The 16,502-nt window shown below is 44.5% G+C and overlaps 1 protein-coding gene across 1 annotated transcript; it reads left to right on the forward strand.

Annotated features, from left to right (window-relative positions):
• Positions 1 to 12,784: 12,784 nt before the first annotated feature.
• Positions 12,785 to 16,240, forward strand: LINC02694 (long intergenic non-protein coding RNA 2694). Its single transcript, XM_002825279.4, has 2 exons — positions 12,785 to 12,926; positions 14,332 to 16,240. Exons 1-2 carry the CDS (start codon positions 12,795 to 12,797, stop codon positions 14,617 to 14,619), a joined length of 420 nt encoding a protein of 139 aa, XP_002825325.3. The 5' UTR covers positions 12,785 to 12,794; the 3' UTR covers positions 14,620 to 16,240.
• The last annotated feature ends 262 nt before the right edge of the window (positions 16,241 to 16,502 follow it).

The following is a 16,502-nucleotide window of genomic DNA, read 5'->3' on the forward strand; positions in this document are numbered from 1 at the left end:
TTTTAAATGATGTAGAGACTAAGGACCAGGATTTCAATTATTTCTGGAAGATGCAAGTGGGAGTGTGGGGAAGTGAAACAGAGTGTTAGAAAATAAAAGATTTTCCAACATTTTGGTAGACAAGTGCTCCAGAGTGAGATTCTCTTGAGGTCATAGCACAGCTTTCCTATCAGTTCTGGCCCACCTCAGTTTCTCTCTTCTCAGGTTTGGCTGGTGAAAGAGCTACTGGAGTAGTCCGGGTTTTCAGAGTTGTCAGGACACAAAATGAGTTAAAATGACACACCAAAGAAAATTCAAGAATCTACCCATAGCTGCTAAATCAGTTGCAAAACAAGTCAATTCAGTGGTCTACCTCCACTCTGGCCTGCCTTCCTCCAGGGAACAGAACACAAATAAAGCCAGTGACTTTTTTTTTTTTCTTCAAGTATATCACTTTTTCCAGACCCATGTTCAAATGGCTTTTGTTAAAGCTGAAAACATTCAAGGCAAAGAACCATGTTAAGGAGGCTTCTAAAAATTATCCGGCCCCAAACCTTGAGATTTCCGAGAAGTGCCAGGGCCATCCCTGGCTGCCGACTGCTGTGTCAGATGAAAGATAATGACCCTGGGGCAGATGAAGGGTTTTAAAGAGTAAAGCTTAATCGAAGGTAATAGTGGGAGACAGGAAAAATTGCAGAATGGTAATGGAAAGAGTGCATTAGTGAGGTTTCTGCACTGTCACCCTTTACCCAGAGACTCCGGGCTCTTCCATGTAAGTGGCCCCTTGCTCTCTGGAATCCATTATCTCCCCAGGATGCCCATGATGTGCTTAGTGAGATGGAAACAGTGGTGCCTGACTGCTGGCTCTGGGGAAGAGAACCTAAGGAAAACAACATTTCCCAGAAAATAAGAAACAAAACACAACTGAGTTAAACAATGAAGAAAGCAAGCTTTTGATGACAAACTTTTGGCTGAGTAGTTGTGCTTTGTTTATGAGGAACTGATGAACTGGATAAGGAAATGGTTTTGGTTTGTTTGGTGGTGAACAAAGATGTACAAATACACCCATCTTGCAAATACCATTTCTAGAAATAAGAAAGAAAAAAAATGTGGAAGTTCACTGAGACGACAGACTTTTTGGGATCAGGGAGGACAATCTTGAATTTTTAATTAATAATAACTAACATGTATTGGGCACTTGGTAGGTGACAGACACCAGGCTAGGTGTTTCTATGAGGTTTCTCCTTCAATTCTCATGGGTACTATGTGTAGGGTCTTAGAAAACAATACCCTGAAATGAAGGCCGCAGAAGTAACAGTTTCTCTCTGACTTTCTCCTGCCCTCCTGTCTCTGGCCTCTCATTCCCTCCCAAGGCTAACCATAGAAACTAGAATCCCTTTTCCTCAAAGCGGGTAATAGAAGCCAGAACCCTTTTCCTCCAAGCCAGCCATAACCTAAAAACATTACTTTAACTTTCCTAATGTCTTTCTGTGTAAAAACTGCCCATGAAGAAATTATCTGATCTGCCTTGTTTGACTGTAGGTCATAAGACCCCCATTCTAGACAGGGTCCTGCCCCACACCCAGTAGGAAGAAACGCTGCACAAGAGACCCAGAAGAATTGAAACTGACAGCGCTGGGATTCCCCAGTCAGTTAGTGTTAGATCAGACCCTTTCTGTCCATACTTTGTTGAACGTAAGCATAAAATAGACAGTTCCCCCTGTATCTTTGGGCCATCATGCTGAAAGTTCCGGTGTCATGTAAAACTATGATCAAATACATGTGTCTGCCTTGTCTCCTATTAATCAGCTTTTGTCAGCAATTTCCAGCGAAACATCAGAAGGTGATGGGGAAGTCTTCCCTTGGCCCCAATATCTGTTAGGTAGATGTTCCTATGACCCCCATTTTAGAGGAGAAATGGGCTTAGGGAAGTTCTATAACTTGCCCAAGGTCATGTAGCTGCGAGGCTGGCACCAGGACTCCTCCCCAGGCCACTGTCTCCAGGGTCCTGGTTGAGTCCCCTCTTCCTATTTTCTTCATTGCTTAGTCAGCAATATATTTGAACTATATTAAAATATATTTATTGTGCTGTGCTGGGGACTGGGGACATAGCCGTGTATGAAGAAGGGGCCCTCTGTCCTCAGAAGTCATGTACTTGGCTAGCCAAGGTTTTATGTGACTGGTTCTTCTGGCCCGTGGTTGCCACTGCTTCCATCCTCCTCCCTCTCTGCAAACAACTTTACTTGGCCCCACCTAACATCAAAACTCTGAGCTCAAAGGAGCTCAGAGAACAGCTAGAGGCCCCTAAGCCACCCTTTCCTGTTACGAGGTTCTAAGAATTCTTCAAAGGATTTACCCAACATGATAGGGTGACAAAGTCTGCCAAGGATCTCAAACCAGATTGAGGTGTATTTTCTTCAATGAGATGCTTTAAACTTGTTGAAACGCAGCCACTCAGTTTGCTGAAGTTTAATTATTTTTTTGCTCTGACCTAGAGAGGGAAATTACAACAGGCAGTTCAGAGGCTCATAGGATGGCAAAGTCAGCTGGGCTCTGAATTTTCTTTCTTGCTTTGTAAATAAATATTTCCACCTACAAACACAAAAGACACTGAGAGTGGCAGGCATTTCTCTGCTAAACTGTGGAAGAGACAGCACATAAGTAACGCAGCTCAAGTAGGCCCTGAATGTGGCAAGGGCGGGGGTAACTAGGGCTTGGAGCTCTTCCTGTGTTTTAGCACAGGAGTAAGTGTGCGCCGACTGGCAGCTTTCTTGGACAGAGTTCAGGACCAGGATTTGGAAGACCAGGTCACAAGGTTTTTGCTTTCTGACTAATAATCCACAATCCTTTGCACATCATTTAACTTCTCTGCCTTGGTTTCCTTCTTCACATAAGTGGGATAATAGTGCTGTTATCCTTCCTTATGGGTTTTGCTAATTAACTAAATCAATTCAGTTATTTTGATATACCCTGGCCAAAGGTTTTAGTGATAAGTAGAACAAATCATATCAAAACACTGCTTTAAAAAGCTCTGGCTGAAGGATAAAGAGCCATGTTTTACCAAGGCATGGTGGGAAACCACTCAAAACCCCAATAATTGGTATCAAGATTATTAGGCTGGTGCAAAAGTCATTGAGGTTTTTGCCATTACTTTTAACGTCAAAAACCGCAATGACTTTCGTACCAACATAATCGTTTAAAGAGAAAACATTTAAGCTAAAGAAGATGCAGAAAGAAATTACTATCTGAACTTCTCTAAAAGCTGTAAAGCAGAACCTCTCAGAAAATATAGCTGTCAGTAGCCCTCCCTTGAGGTCTTCCCTGTGAATTCAGCTGCCAGGGAGATAGATTGCCCATTCTATTCACATCAAAAAGCCTGATAGAACCTTCTATACCTTCTCACTGAAGCCCTGACACTGCTTCCCAGCCCCCTAGCTAAGTTTGGTATATAAACCCTTTATCTCTGTCTATTGGGATGAGTTACTCCTCACTGAATCTCTCTGTTGCAGGTGTAAATAAACTCTTTTTTTTTTTGTCTTGCTTATCTGTCTTTTGTCAGTTTAATTTGCAGACCCCACAGGCTGAATGTGAGAGAGGAGAGGAAAAATTTTTTCCTCCCCTACAACATACAAATTCCTTTACTACCCAACTGCTGCGCACCAAGTGCCCTATACTCCACCGTACACATTCATCTAGAGCTCTTAATCAAACACACGTGTTCATACTTCTGTCTGAGCTGTTTCCTTTGCCTGAGATGCCCTAATCTTCTTTGTTTGCTCTGGAGCCAGACATTAGGTTTATACCTCCCTTTCCCCACCATGACTTGTTCCCTTGAAAACTGAATGAACTAGCTCAAGTTACTTAGCTTATCTGAGCTTCTCTTCCCTCATTTCTAAGTTGGGAATAATAGTAATTCCCAGTGGCATTATTATGGAGGTTCTGGGAGGGGAAGAACGGGGAGCCCACCTGTTATCCCAGACATGATGGTTGTGAAGAATGAGAGGACATTCGAGGAAGCAGTGGGAAAGCTGGTTCTGTTCAACCTGTGTTTGAAACATTAGCAGTCAGAGCGAGAGATAATAGAGCAAAAGGTCAAAAGATGGTGCCTTTTTAAATGTGGTCACTCTCCTTGATAGCAGAGCCTGCCCATGCTTCTGATGTAATTGCCACACCAGCTGATACGAGGATTTAAGGAAAGGGAGTTCACGCAGCACTTGGTGCAGGGCTTGATACACAGAGCTCAGTAAGCGTTAGTTATGACTATTTTTTTTTTATTAACTTACTCTTTTGCCAGTATTCCCATGTGCTTTACGCATAACTTACCATGGCACTTATTTGCTTGAGAAGTTGTGTAGCCTTTTTGCACTGCAGTGTCCTCATCTGTGAGATGGGAATGCTATCAGCAGCACTGCTGTCTCAGGGTATCGTGAAGATGACTTGAGATGATGCCTAAAGCCCTCTCAACAGGAAGCACCCAGAAGGCATCAGCCATTACAGTTGCTTGGTAGGAGGGAGCTGAGCAACACCATAGGCATGGCTGGGCCTAATGCATGTTAGGTAATTCCAAGTACATTTGGGAAGAACAAATATGTCAAGACCTACCCTAGTGAGGATCAGGGGAACTGCAGCTAGTGCTGTGGGGTGTCCACTGTGGGGAGGTGGGCACAGTTGTATGGGTGCCCTAAGTTGTAGGTCTTCTGTGCCTTATTTACCTCCTGGGTTTGACTGGAAGACTTTTAGAGAAAACACTGAAACCACCTTTGCAAAAAATTGTAACAGTAAGAAAATTAAGACAGTGAAAGAGATCTGACTTACCTGCCTCCATCTTGCATCTAACCTCCAAGCCATCCTTGTTCGTTCCTGGGCATAGGCTGAACTGACGTTGGGAGGAACCTAGTTTATAGTTTAACTTTGAAACAAAGATGATAACAGCCCTTTGCTGAAATGAACCCTCTTCTTGCCGGGGGACCAGGATGTCTTTGTAGGACTAACAAATTAGCCACAAGATTAGAAATTATGGTGTAGGAGTCATGCAGCTAGCTAGAGGCCACAAGATTCTAAACCTTCTCAATTGCTCCTATGGATAACATCACTATTGTAAAACCTCAGATTGGTGCTCAAGATAGTTTTCAGACCCTGCTCTGGATGGATCAGCTGGCACTACTCAGATCAATACACTGGCTCATCTGGTCTTGTGGCCCCCACCCAGGAAATGACTCAGCACAAGAGGACAGCTTTGACTCCCTATGATTTCATCTCAGACCCAACCAGTCAGCTCTCCCTACTACTTGGCCCCCTACCCACCAAATTATCCTTTAAAAACCCCAGCCTCTAAATTTTGGGGGTGACTGTTTTGAGTAATAATAAAACTCTGGTCTCCCATTGAGCCAGCTCTGCACGAATTAAACTGTTTCTCTATTGCAGTTCCTCTGTCTTGATAAATCAGCCTGTCTGGGCAGTGGGCAAAATGAACCCCCAACAGGAGGATTTCAAATGTAAAGGTAAGGAAAACTATTACATGTCCCTGTGTTCTGGCAGCAGGTATGAGGCTGTGCCAGCCCTCCCTCTTGCTGTGAAGTTGCCTGTGGATGGGACACTGTGAGCCATTCGAAAGAAGAATAAAGATGTGATCATTGCATTCAATTGAACCCCTTCAATGACCTGTGATTAGTCTGGGTAACATGTACTGTTCATGCTCAGAAAGAAAGAGATATTGGAGATTTGTGTTTTCATCTGTCTAATTCAAAACATTCATGTGGATGAAGGGGACAAGCTCTGTCCTGGGAAGGGACAATGTACTCCTCTACCAAAGTAATTTTGTGTTCTCAGTCCCCATTGGTGGCTCACACCCTCCCCACAAGTCTGACTTTGGATTTTCCCCTTTTTCGCCTACTTCCTTCTGGAGGCAACTCCGGGGGAAAGAAACCTCAAGGGGCAGGTGGTAGGAAGTCAGGCCAGGCTATTAGACTGGGGAAGGGAGAGAATATGGAGGCCAAGTCTTCCTGCTAATAGGAGATGAGGCTTTAGAAGCCACGAAAGACATAAGACTAACCAATGCTACCTGGCAATCCATTTCTATCAGCTCCCATCCTGGCTGCCTTTCAGCATTCACAGTCCAGCGCAGAGGAGGGTCTTTGAAGGTATAGGGATCAGAAAGAATTTCCTCCTTAGGTAAGATAAACTTTAATTTCTTTCTCTCTTCTCAGTAGGATTTAACCTGATCTTCAAGGGAGAAAGCCAAGAGCCAGGGCAACCTTAGGTCAGGGGCTGGGGCCTTCTAAATGCAAGGGGATGTGCCTGGGAGATGTGTTCATGCTGGTCCTAGCCCAAGGTGGGAAAGTACTGGAGCTCCGGGGGCGGTGGCGATAAGGAATTGGTGGCGATATGGAATTGGGAGGTAGGAGGTCTGCTACTGCCAAGGCAATAAAAGAGAAAGGGTTAGCAGTTCCTATTCTAGGAGCAGCTTACTCTACAGGGAAGCAAGAGTGCATACTTTTATAGAGCTTCAAAGGAAAGAATAGTCGGAGATGCAGGCTCAGGAAGTAGGGCAGAAAATCCAAAGTCGGTGGCCTTATGGTATTGTCTAGATGAGCATGTTTTGCACTTTGGAGCTTCACAGACCCAGTGTTAGGGGAAGCCGCTTCAAGGTGAGGATCTAAGCCTCTCCATCAGACAGCAACTTCAATACCCAGCAAAGTGTAAAAAGCAATATTTTACTCATGTGAAGGTACATGTGAAAAAAGAGGGGGGAAGTGTGCCTGAAAAAAATAGCAAGCATCAAGTAGATGTGTTCTAAAGTAAAGAATAGGAGACCAGTAATTGCAGACCAAAAAGCTTTTTCCTCTCCAGAGCCCGAATACTAATGCAGGCATTGTTCCTCCTTCAGAAACTCCTCTTAATAGAGCATTAGTACTTCAGAACATTTATACCTATTAGGATATGCTCATCACAGCTCTTGACAAAGCCTCTAAATTATACCTTTTATAATTCCGTTCTTCTTTTTGTGCTGCAAAGTCTTATGCTGTGCGTTAATGCAAGGCAATTAGCTTTATCAAGTAGAAAGAAAAACTGGCTTGACTTCTTGCAAATGCTGAAATTGCCAGATCACACACTCTGTTACTATCGCCCTTGAGCACCACCTTCAGGCAGTTCTTTGGTACTGTTGTGGAAATTTCTAGCCTTCTCAAAGTTGCTTGTGAACTGAAAGGCACAGACAGACCCCTTTCCTTAAGCTGCCTGTTGGAATATGGTGATACAGATAAGTATAACAACCTTCCAAGAGACAGTTTTATTTCTGGTGGCTGATTTTTCACTGATTTGATTATTTTATAATGACTAAATGTTAGAAAGAGGCCTTTCTAACATTTAATTTGGGGGCCCTAAATGAAAAATTACTGGACTGAAAAACTGGTTTGACTCATTAGTCACTGAGGTTATTGACTAAATGAATAAATTTACTAGATGTTTTACTGAAACCCAAGACAATCCTGATTCCTAAATTTAGCTGTTAATTTCAACCACCTTCCAAATTTCAAACCTGGCCTTCTTCTCCAATTTTATATTTTTAAACCTGGCAATTAATTACTAGATGATGTTCTTCATTTTCATGTAGGGATTCTGATGAATAGGAAAAAAAGAAGAAAAAAATTTCATAACCTTAACAAACTACCTTTAATAGTTAAAAACCATGTAGAAACCCGCTGATCTGATTCAAATGACTCCACTTATCTGTTGGTCTCTCCTCACTCTTAGCTTCTATTGGCTGCCTCAGAGTTGAACTTGGCTTGACTTTCAGCTCTGCTGCTTTCTGTATGATTATATCACATAGAATGTTCTCAGCTTCAAGTAATAAAAAATCCAACAAAAACTGGCCACATCAAACTATTAACTCATTTAACACAGAAAGCCCGGGGGAGAGCAGTTTCAGGGTTGGGTAATTCATCTGTTCAATACTATCTCCTTTTTTTTTTTTTTGAGATGGAGTCTTGCTCTGTCACCCAGGCTGGAGTGCAGTGGCGTGATCTCAGCTCACTGCAACCTCTGCCTCCCGGGTTCAAGCGATTCTCCTGCCTCAGCCTCCTGGCTAGCTGGGATTACAGATGCCTGCTACCATGCATGGCTAATTTTTTTTTTTTTTTTTTTTTTTAGTAGAGATGGGGTTTCACCATGTTGGCTAGGCTGATCTTGAATTCCTGACCTCAGGTGATCTGCCCGCCTCAGCCTCCGAAAGTGCTGGGATTACAGGTGTGAGCTTGGTCCAACAATATCTTAAGTAGCCGGGCTTTCCCCTTCTTTTTCCCCTGCCGACTTTAGTGTGCTGGCTTTTGTTCTCCAGATGGTGTCCACAGTTCTAGGCATCACCTCGGGGTACAGCACAGTCTGTTTTGTCAACACAACATGTTTGTGTTTCAAAGAAAGGAATTTTGCTTTCCTAGAACCCTGCAGAACACTCTCCCTCCACGCTAATGAGAATGGAAATTATCATGAGTAGTTTAGGTTGGCTCATCCCAGTCCTGGCTGCACTTTTGAATCACTGGGGAGCTTTATAAAACTACTGAGGCCTAGACTCACTCCAGATAAACTGGTTTAACTAAACTGGGATGGTTCTAATGGGCAGCCAGTGCTGAGACTACTGGCGTAGTTTAACCATGATTCCCTTACATTGGCAGCGAGCAGCTCAGCCTCTCCTGAGCATGGGCCACCTGGTGCCTTTAAAAATTAGGGTTCTAATACTGTCAGGAGGTCCAGAGGGATGGTAATCTGGCAGTCAGACAAGCACATTTCTATAACCAGTCAACTGTACTTTGAGTCTTTAATTTTTTGCCTGGAAAATAGGAATTATAATATGTGACTTGCAAGGCATGCCTGCAGGGGTTGCAGCTCAGAAAACTCTGGAATGGGTCAGGGAGAATTCCAATCTTAGCTGTTTCTCGATCGCCAAAGCTCACAGAGATACCATTTTGTCTTTCCCTTTTTTTTTTTTTTCCTCTTCTCGGGCTTCCCTCTTCCTGACTCAGGACAAGGCCTTGGGGTTGGGTGGTGGCAGGGAGAAGGTTTCAGGTGACTTCTTACTGTGCTTCTAAAGCAGCATTATTCAAAGTAGTTGAGATATGAAAACAATGTAAGTGTCCATTGACAGATGACTGGATAAAGAAAATGTGGCGTGTGTGTGTGTGTGACACACACAATGGAATATTATTTAGCCTTAAAAAGGAAGAAATCCTGCCAGTTGTGACAACATGGATTAACCTGGAGGACATTACGTTAAGTGAAATGTACCAGACACAGAACAACAAATATCATATGATCTCTTTTATATGAAGAATCTAAAAATAATCAAAACAGAGAGTAGACTGGCAGTCACCAAAGGGACCAGGGGGAGATGTAGGTCAAAGGGTACAAAACTGCAGTTATGTAGGATGAATAAGTCTTGAAATCTGATGCACAGCACAAGGACTATATAATATTATATACAGATGCTTCTCTAACATAACCTTATTGTAAGTCAAGAAGCATGCTGAATATGTATCTCTTCCACATTGTCATAATGCTGAAACATCTTAAGTCAAACCATCATTAAGTCAAGGACCATCTGTACTGGAAATTTGCTTAGAGAGCAGATTTTAGGTGTTCTTACCACACACCCTAAAAAAGGTAACTCCGTGAGATGATGATATGTTAATTGGCTTGACTGTAGTAATTATTTCACTACGTATATCAAAACATCACGTTGTGCATTATTAAATATATACAATAAACAAACAAACACTGACATGTCCAAATAAGTAAGTAAATATAGAAAGCTTGATCCCCTTCATCTCCAGCTGGCTTTATATCTCACTATCCAGCAAGGGGAAGAAAACCAGGCAGCTTTTGTGAGCCTCTTGTCCTGGACTCCCTAATAGTTACTGTTGGGGCCGGCACCCAGTGTCTTGGTTCCCAGAGGTTTTCATGGAGGCTCTCTGAAAATAAGATTTCTCCAAGGAGTTTCTATCACAGGCTTGCAGGGCCCTAGTTATTTTACACATCAGTGCTCTTCTTTCCTGGGTGGGGAGGGAATGACGTAACACAGCCATGTACATCGGAGACTCAAGCCTGGCTGCTTGGTCCTGCCCTCTCCATCAGAGCCCTTATCCCCTTGGGATTCTCCCCCAGATTCCAGTTTTCTCTCTTTCTCCCTCCAATTTGACCTCCTCTGGGGATTCCCAGCCCATCAAACATGTATGACTGAATATGTGTTTCCACACTCCTTTGGCTACCCACCATGTGCCAGATACCATCTGAACCTTGAGAACACAGCAGTGAACAAGATTGGCAAGGGCCCTGCTCCCACAGAGCTCACACTTGTGTAGGGTGACACAAGACAGTAAACAATAAACAAACCAGACCTAAGATCATGTCAGACAATGGTAAGAAAATAAGAGGGGAAGGTGGGATAGTGAACCCTTGGGGTGGGTGGGCTACCTCAGAGGGGGCATCAGGCATCATCACCTCTGAGGGGAGACATCTGAACTGAGGACTGAACGGTGAGAGGGGCTCAGCCACAAAGAAGCTGAAGGAGGAATGTTTCAGACAGAGGCAACAGTGGGTAAGGCCTCCAAGGTAGAAACAAACTTGGGGTGTTGGAAGAACAGTGAGAAGGCTGGTGGGCTGGAGTAGAGTAGGGTCCAAGCTCATTTTAAGAGCACACGTGGAACTTAGGCCAATTCCAGGACATCACTGGACACTTATGTTAAGGGTTCCTAAAAGATAGTGTAACAGTTGGGAAGTTACCAGATGTTCTATGCTGGGAGCCTTGTCTTCCCAGAACACATGAGACTCTCCCAGTGACAGCATTGCCTGCTTGCCTGAAAGGATCTCACCTTCAACTTTAAGGACAGGGACATCCAGTTTAACGTCACTCTGGTCTGATTCATTGTGATTCCATTATTTAAAAAACATGAATCTTTATTTCCATGACAGCCGTAGAAGTTTTTCCCTACATTCTAAGAGCTGTCTTCCACTCTCAATCAATAAGAGCTAACAGAGCTATGTGTTCTCTGCATTCCTGGGCAGTGCATGATACTACAAACACTCTCAACCAATGAGCTCTCTCCTCAGTTGAGGATGTTCTACAACGTGGGACTTTATTTTTGCTATTGATTTTGTGTGCTCAAAATTATTAGCCTAAGTCTCCAGTAAAGAGATTGGGTCTATGACCTGGGCTAGTCTCAATGAAAAGGAGAGGGAATTCACCCATTTCCCAAATGCTGGGTGGTTGAGATGATGTAGGCAGTTTTGAGGTGGAGCAGAATTGGGGGGCGGGTGCAGGGAGTCAAGGATTCTTCCATTCCGGGTTGGGAATCTGCAATCCCTTTGATGTAATAGCTTGCCAAATGTTTGAACTATGAAATTGCTTCTGGGGTTCAGACTGTAGAACCCACTGAGGCAGAAATGTGGGAACTTGGTAGGAAAACATAAAGATGACTGTGTGTTGGATACTTCAAGAAGGTACAAGGTCCTTTCCAGGGAAGTTTTGCTAAAAGTGGATCAGGAACAAGAGGTGAATTATATAACTTTGCTTCAGAAGTCATATCTACCTGTAATCAGCCATCAGAGGCTGAGGAAGGTCAGATTATCTTGTGTCTTCCTTATCATTACCATCACTATCAGCAGCAGCAGCAGCAGCAGCAGCAGCCGGAGCAGCAGCAGCAGAGTTCTCTGTCACACTCTATTACTAAAGCTAAAGATTGCATGTGATTATAGATATTTATTATTCTGGTCATTGTCATGGCGATCTTTGTGGAAAGATATTAGAGGAAAACTCCCTCTGAGTCATATCTGGAGGCCAATGTCCTTAAACAGAAAACTGGGGTCATACCCTGTAAAACCCATCAGACCAAGTAATCCAGAGCTGGGATGGGGGCAGGATCTCTTTAGAGTAAGACTTGCCTTCCAAGCCACATAACTGTCACCTGGAGCTTGTCACTGCTGACAATTTTGCTCCTTGCTGCCAGCTTGTTCTGTATCACGCAGGGCTATCATCAGTAACTTAGCCCTAAGAGGGGTACAGGAAAGATTAAAAAAAGGAATGCTGTGTTCGTGGGGGAATCATTCTCTAAAAGTCTCCCTTGCCAGCAAATTTTAAGTGGTAGGAGCAGAAGTGACAACCACAGCTGGCACTTTGGGTTTTGTGGTGTGAAGCAAAGGCTTTTTAACTGAGAGAGAACTGGTGCCCATTCCTGGTGGCAGCTCCTGCCACTGGAAGCCTGGTTGGCCAGAATGTGATGCTGTGATGGGGACTGTGTCTGGATCCCAGCTGTCAGGACCTGGCTTCCAGATCTGAATTCTAGAGCAGAGGGAGGGAAGGCAGAACACCTACCAGCACACTAATGTTTCAAGTTTGGCCTAGAACAAAGAGCCTGAGTTGCTGTTGGCCAAACATTGGCCTGTGCTTGTCAGACTGGGCTGAAGACTTCCTCCCTGGTCTGTCCTTCACCTCTTATGCCATGGTTTTGGGAAACACTGCGCTCAGCAAGCTGAACTGCTTCTTGGGTGTGTGACTAGGGTGCCAGCCAGGCCAGGGACGTCCAGGACTGGAAGAAATGCAGGGGCAGGACCACAGCACAGGCTGATCAGGAGGCTGCCCCACCAGGAGCTCTACTGAAGGCTGCATCCTCTCTGCTGAGAGTCAACCACTGTGCTGACTCACCATCCTTGTGGTTGAGAACCCATCAGCAAATTGGTGGCTCTGATGAGCCCTGGAGCTGCAAAATATAGGCCGGGGAACCTCAGCCGGAAGGGACTTCAGTTAGTGACAGGTTTTCTATTCTGATATGGAGCTACAAGGGGCCCAAGAGGACCTGGGCATTTCCCTCTCTAGTCCCCAGAGGAACCATGAAACCAGGCCAGGAAGCAAGGCTAAGGGCAGGAGCAGCATCTATCTCCAGGGGTCTGTTTGGACGGCTGTAAGTCCTACCTTGCTCTGTTTTTTTCTGCTATGGCTGAACCTGGATCTAGCAGGGTCACCATCTCAGTACCCTGGTGAGCTTAGCTCCTGCCTCCCAGAGAACTGGAATGACCTTATTCAGACACCTCCAGCAATTTCAGGCTGGGGCTCCTGCCTGTATAAGTCAGGGGCAAGGACTGGGGAGTCAAGAGGGTTAAGGGAGTGAGAGGTGAGAGTTACAATCCACATTGTATTTTATGTCAACAGCATCCCCTGGAGTACTGCAAAGCTCTAAGTCAGATATCCTAATGGGGGGCATCACCCATCCTAGACTTTCTCCCCTGCCCGATGCCCCTTATACCAACATCAAACCAGCACATAGCACTGTACTTGGCCATTAAGATAGTAAATAAATGCCTGGTGAATGTATAATAGTTTGATAGACGGAAAGATGCCCACTCCCCCAACCCAAAGATGTTCACATTCTCATTCCCAGAAACTGTGAATATGTTATCTTAATAGCAAACAGGATTTTGCAAGTGTGGTTAACACTAAGGATCTTGAGATAAAGAGATTATCCTAGATTATCCGAATGGGCCCAATCTAATCCTAAAAAGCAGACAGGCTTCCCCGGGTGGAGTCAGAGACAGAAATGCATCTAGGGGAAGTGGAGTCAAAGAGAGGGCCATGAGAGAAGGATTCCATGCCCTGTGGCTGGTTCTGAGAGGTAGGGACTCTATGTAAGGACAGAGCAAATGTCTTCTAGGAGTTCAGGGTGGCCCCAGTTAGCAACCAGCAAGGACCTCAGTCTTACAATCCCACGGAACTGTCAAGACCAGAATGAGCAGAGATAACAATGCACCCCCAGAGCTGCCACCAAGGAACGCTGTCCTGCCGAGACGTTGATTTTAGTCCTATGAGACCCATAGGACTTCTGGCCCATAGAACTAAATGATAGTGTGTGTTTTAAGCTGCTAAAGTTTTGGTAATTTATTATAGTAGCAAGCGATAATAGAAATGGCTATAAAATGGACTGTATTTTGTAATTGAACATAATTTTCTTGCCTCTGGTGTCCCTAATTTCCTTGGTGGCTGCCAGTGGTAGAGAAGTCTTTTCCATGGTTAGCTATGTGCCAGTGACGGGGAGGGCATCCTTCCTCTGGTCTCAAGTGCTTCTTGGCACCCCTGGGTTTACTTTTTTGCTGATGTCCCCTGGCATAGGTGTTGCTAGAGGCTGGCGTTTTTAGGAAGCACATAGAACTCTCTGCTGCTTCATAGTCAGTCAGTGGCTCCATCCCAGGCAGGTGCTCCAGACCCATCCCATTTATTAATCATCTTCTATTCTGTACAAGAAACTTGATGAATTTTATTTCATTTAACTCTAACAACTATATGAATTAGGTAATGTTATCCTCATTTTACAGGGAGGAAAGCTGAGGCTCAGAGCAAGTGAACATCTAACCCAGGGCCACCAACAAGAGCTCAGGGATTGGAACCTAAGAGAAGATGCTTCCCTTCTCTTCTCAAAGAGTCCTTTTGGGGCTGGCAAGTTGATGCAAGCTCCAGCTCATGTCTTCAGACAATGCTTGGTCCAAGGAAACGCACGGATCTCCTGCATTACAAAGTTTGACTCCAAGAGAAGCCCAGAAGTGGCTTCCAGCCTCTCCTACCTGACCGTGCCCCGCCGTTCACCACTTCCTGTCTTCCTGTGACCGAGTGACAGATGTGTCTGTGGGGGCTGCTACTTGGGAAAGTCTACCAGGAGGAGAGCATACCAATCTCTCCTCTCAGATCCTCTGGGGGTTCCTTTCCCCACCCAAACTAGGCCTTGATGTCAAGGCCTAGTTACAGGGACATCAAACTAGGAGGTTGATGTCGGTGTGGTGTGGAAGATGTTGGGGAGAAGCTGCAGGTGCCTTCTTACTAATTCTTCCTGAAAACTTGTCTCTCCCTCTCCTTGTTAGTCTGTTTTATAACTCACACTCCAGCCAGGGGGAAGTAAAGGAGCTTATCCCGTTCACAGATCCTGTAACCCGTGGTGGTTATTACCTCATAGCTGGTGCAGTGTTCTTTGAGCCTGGCAGTTTGGTTTAGACTCAAGTGTCTATTCTTTGCAGTCTTTCTGGGGTTGGTAGCAGAGAAAGAGAAAAGAACAGGTAATTCGATCACTCAGGTTCTTCGTGTGTAAAAGTTAAAGCCCTACCACAAACGTATGAGTGGGTATTATAGTGTAATAACCTGGACATCACCAAGACAGCTTCCTCACCTCAGGGCTTTTGTCTTCCTCAGGCCCACCTGAAGGCTCTCTTCTCAGTCACGGGGGATGGAATTGTTTCATCCCTGGCCTGCTCTGGGCCTCAGTTTCCCTATTCCAGGATACTTTCCCTATTCCCTATTCTGCGTCATTAAAAAAAAAAAAAATACACTCCTGATAGAAGTCGGTTGATGCTTTTGGCCTGCAGCCTCCTTAAGGTTAATAGTGCAAATAATTTCCTCAGGGGCCCTGGCTGGCCTATTGTGGGTGGACCCATGAAGTGTCTTGATTTGCTGTGATAGGAGCCACCTTGGCTTCCTGTGGAGATAAACCCTGCCCCTTGTTCCCACTTTAAGCTTGAAAAGTCCCTTATCCAACTTTGGAATGGGAACTAGAAAGACTAAGTGGGGTCTCTCAGGGGTTGCTTCTGGGGTCACTCAGAAAAGGAGAACCAAGCAGTCTTGGCTGAGAGACACCTGAGGTTGGTCACTCGGCACATTACCAGGGGCTCAGCAATGACCAGCCTGCAACCATCCTGCCTTTCCCCAGGGGGCTGGGCTCCAGCCATGGAGGGTAGACTGGAGACTCCTTTGCCTTTCAACACTGCTGGCCTGTCTTGGGTCCTGCACGTCTTTTCTCTACTCATTTTGTGGCTGTGGTTAACTTAGCTAACCTTTCAGTGAAATAATGTCTAGTGGCATTCCTTTACATTTTCCATGTGCTGTTTTTTCCATAACTCCATTTTCTTCAGGGCTGAGTTTGGGTCTTCATTTTTCCACCCACAGGCCTAGTTAAGCTTCGTCTTGTGCTCCAACTTACCTGCCCCAGACTTCTTGGATGGACATTGTCAATCTGGTCATACTGACAGTGAAACTGCCACCTAGTGGTCACTGAGGTGTGCCTGCCTTTTCATGAGCTCTCTTGCTGCTGGTTATCGGAAACATCAGTTGATGGTTTTCTTCTAAACTAACTCAGAAGCTGTGATGTGAATCAGACCAAACAATTTATCTGCTTCAAATCCATATTGTAAAGAGGTTTAATATAAAGAAATATTTTCAAATCAAAATAAATAATGAAGCAAAAATCAGATAGACATGTACTCCTTTGCCAAACTAGAACACAATTTTTTTCTTTGATTAAATTTCAATTCAAATGAAGTCTTACACAGACAAAACAAATCAACTAACAAACAGCCCAACAAAAACACCTAAACCAAACAGCCCAGCAAAAAGTGGAATGGTCATTTTCATTTATCCAACACAAATCTACTTAGTGCTGGGCTGGTTCTGGTAGGCAACCAAGTGTTTAGTGGGTACCCGAGCAGCTCATTATAATACAACG

This window comes from Pongo abelii, chromosome 16, assembly GCF_028885655.2.
Source record: "Pongo abelii isolate AG06213 chromosome 16, NHGRI_mPonAbe1-v2.0_pri, whole genome shotgun sequence".
Taxonomy (NCBI): domain Eukaryota; kingdom Metazoa; phylum Chordata; class Mammalia; order Primates; family Hominidae; genus Pongo; species Pongo abelii.

Bases quoted from the DNA above. Each gene is read 5' to 3' on its own strand.
- LINC02694 (XM_002825279.4), top strand. From the start codon at position 12,795: ATGGAGCTACAAGGGGCCCAAGAGGACCTGGGCATTTCCCTCTCTAGT. The intron at 12,927-14,331 runs GTAAGTCCTACC...CTCATTTTACAG, and splicing joins AGGGGTCTGTTTGGACGGCT to GGAGGAAAGCTGAGGCTCAG.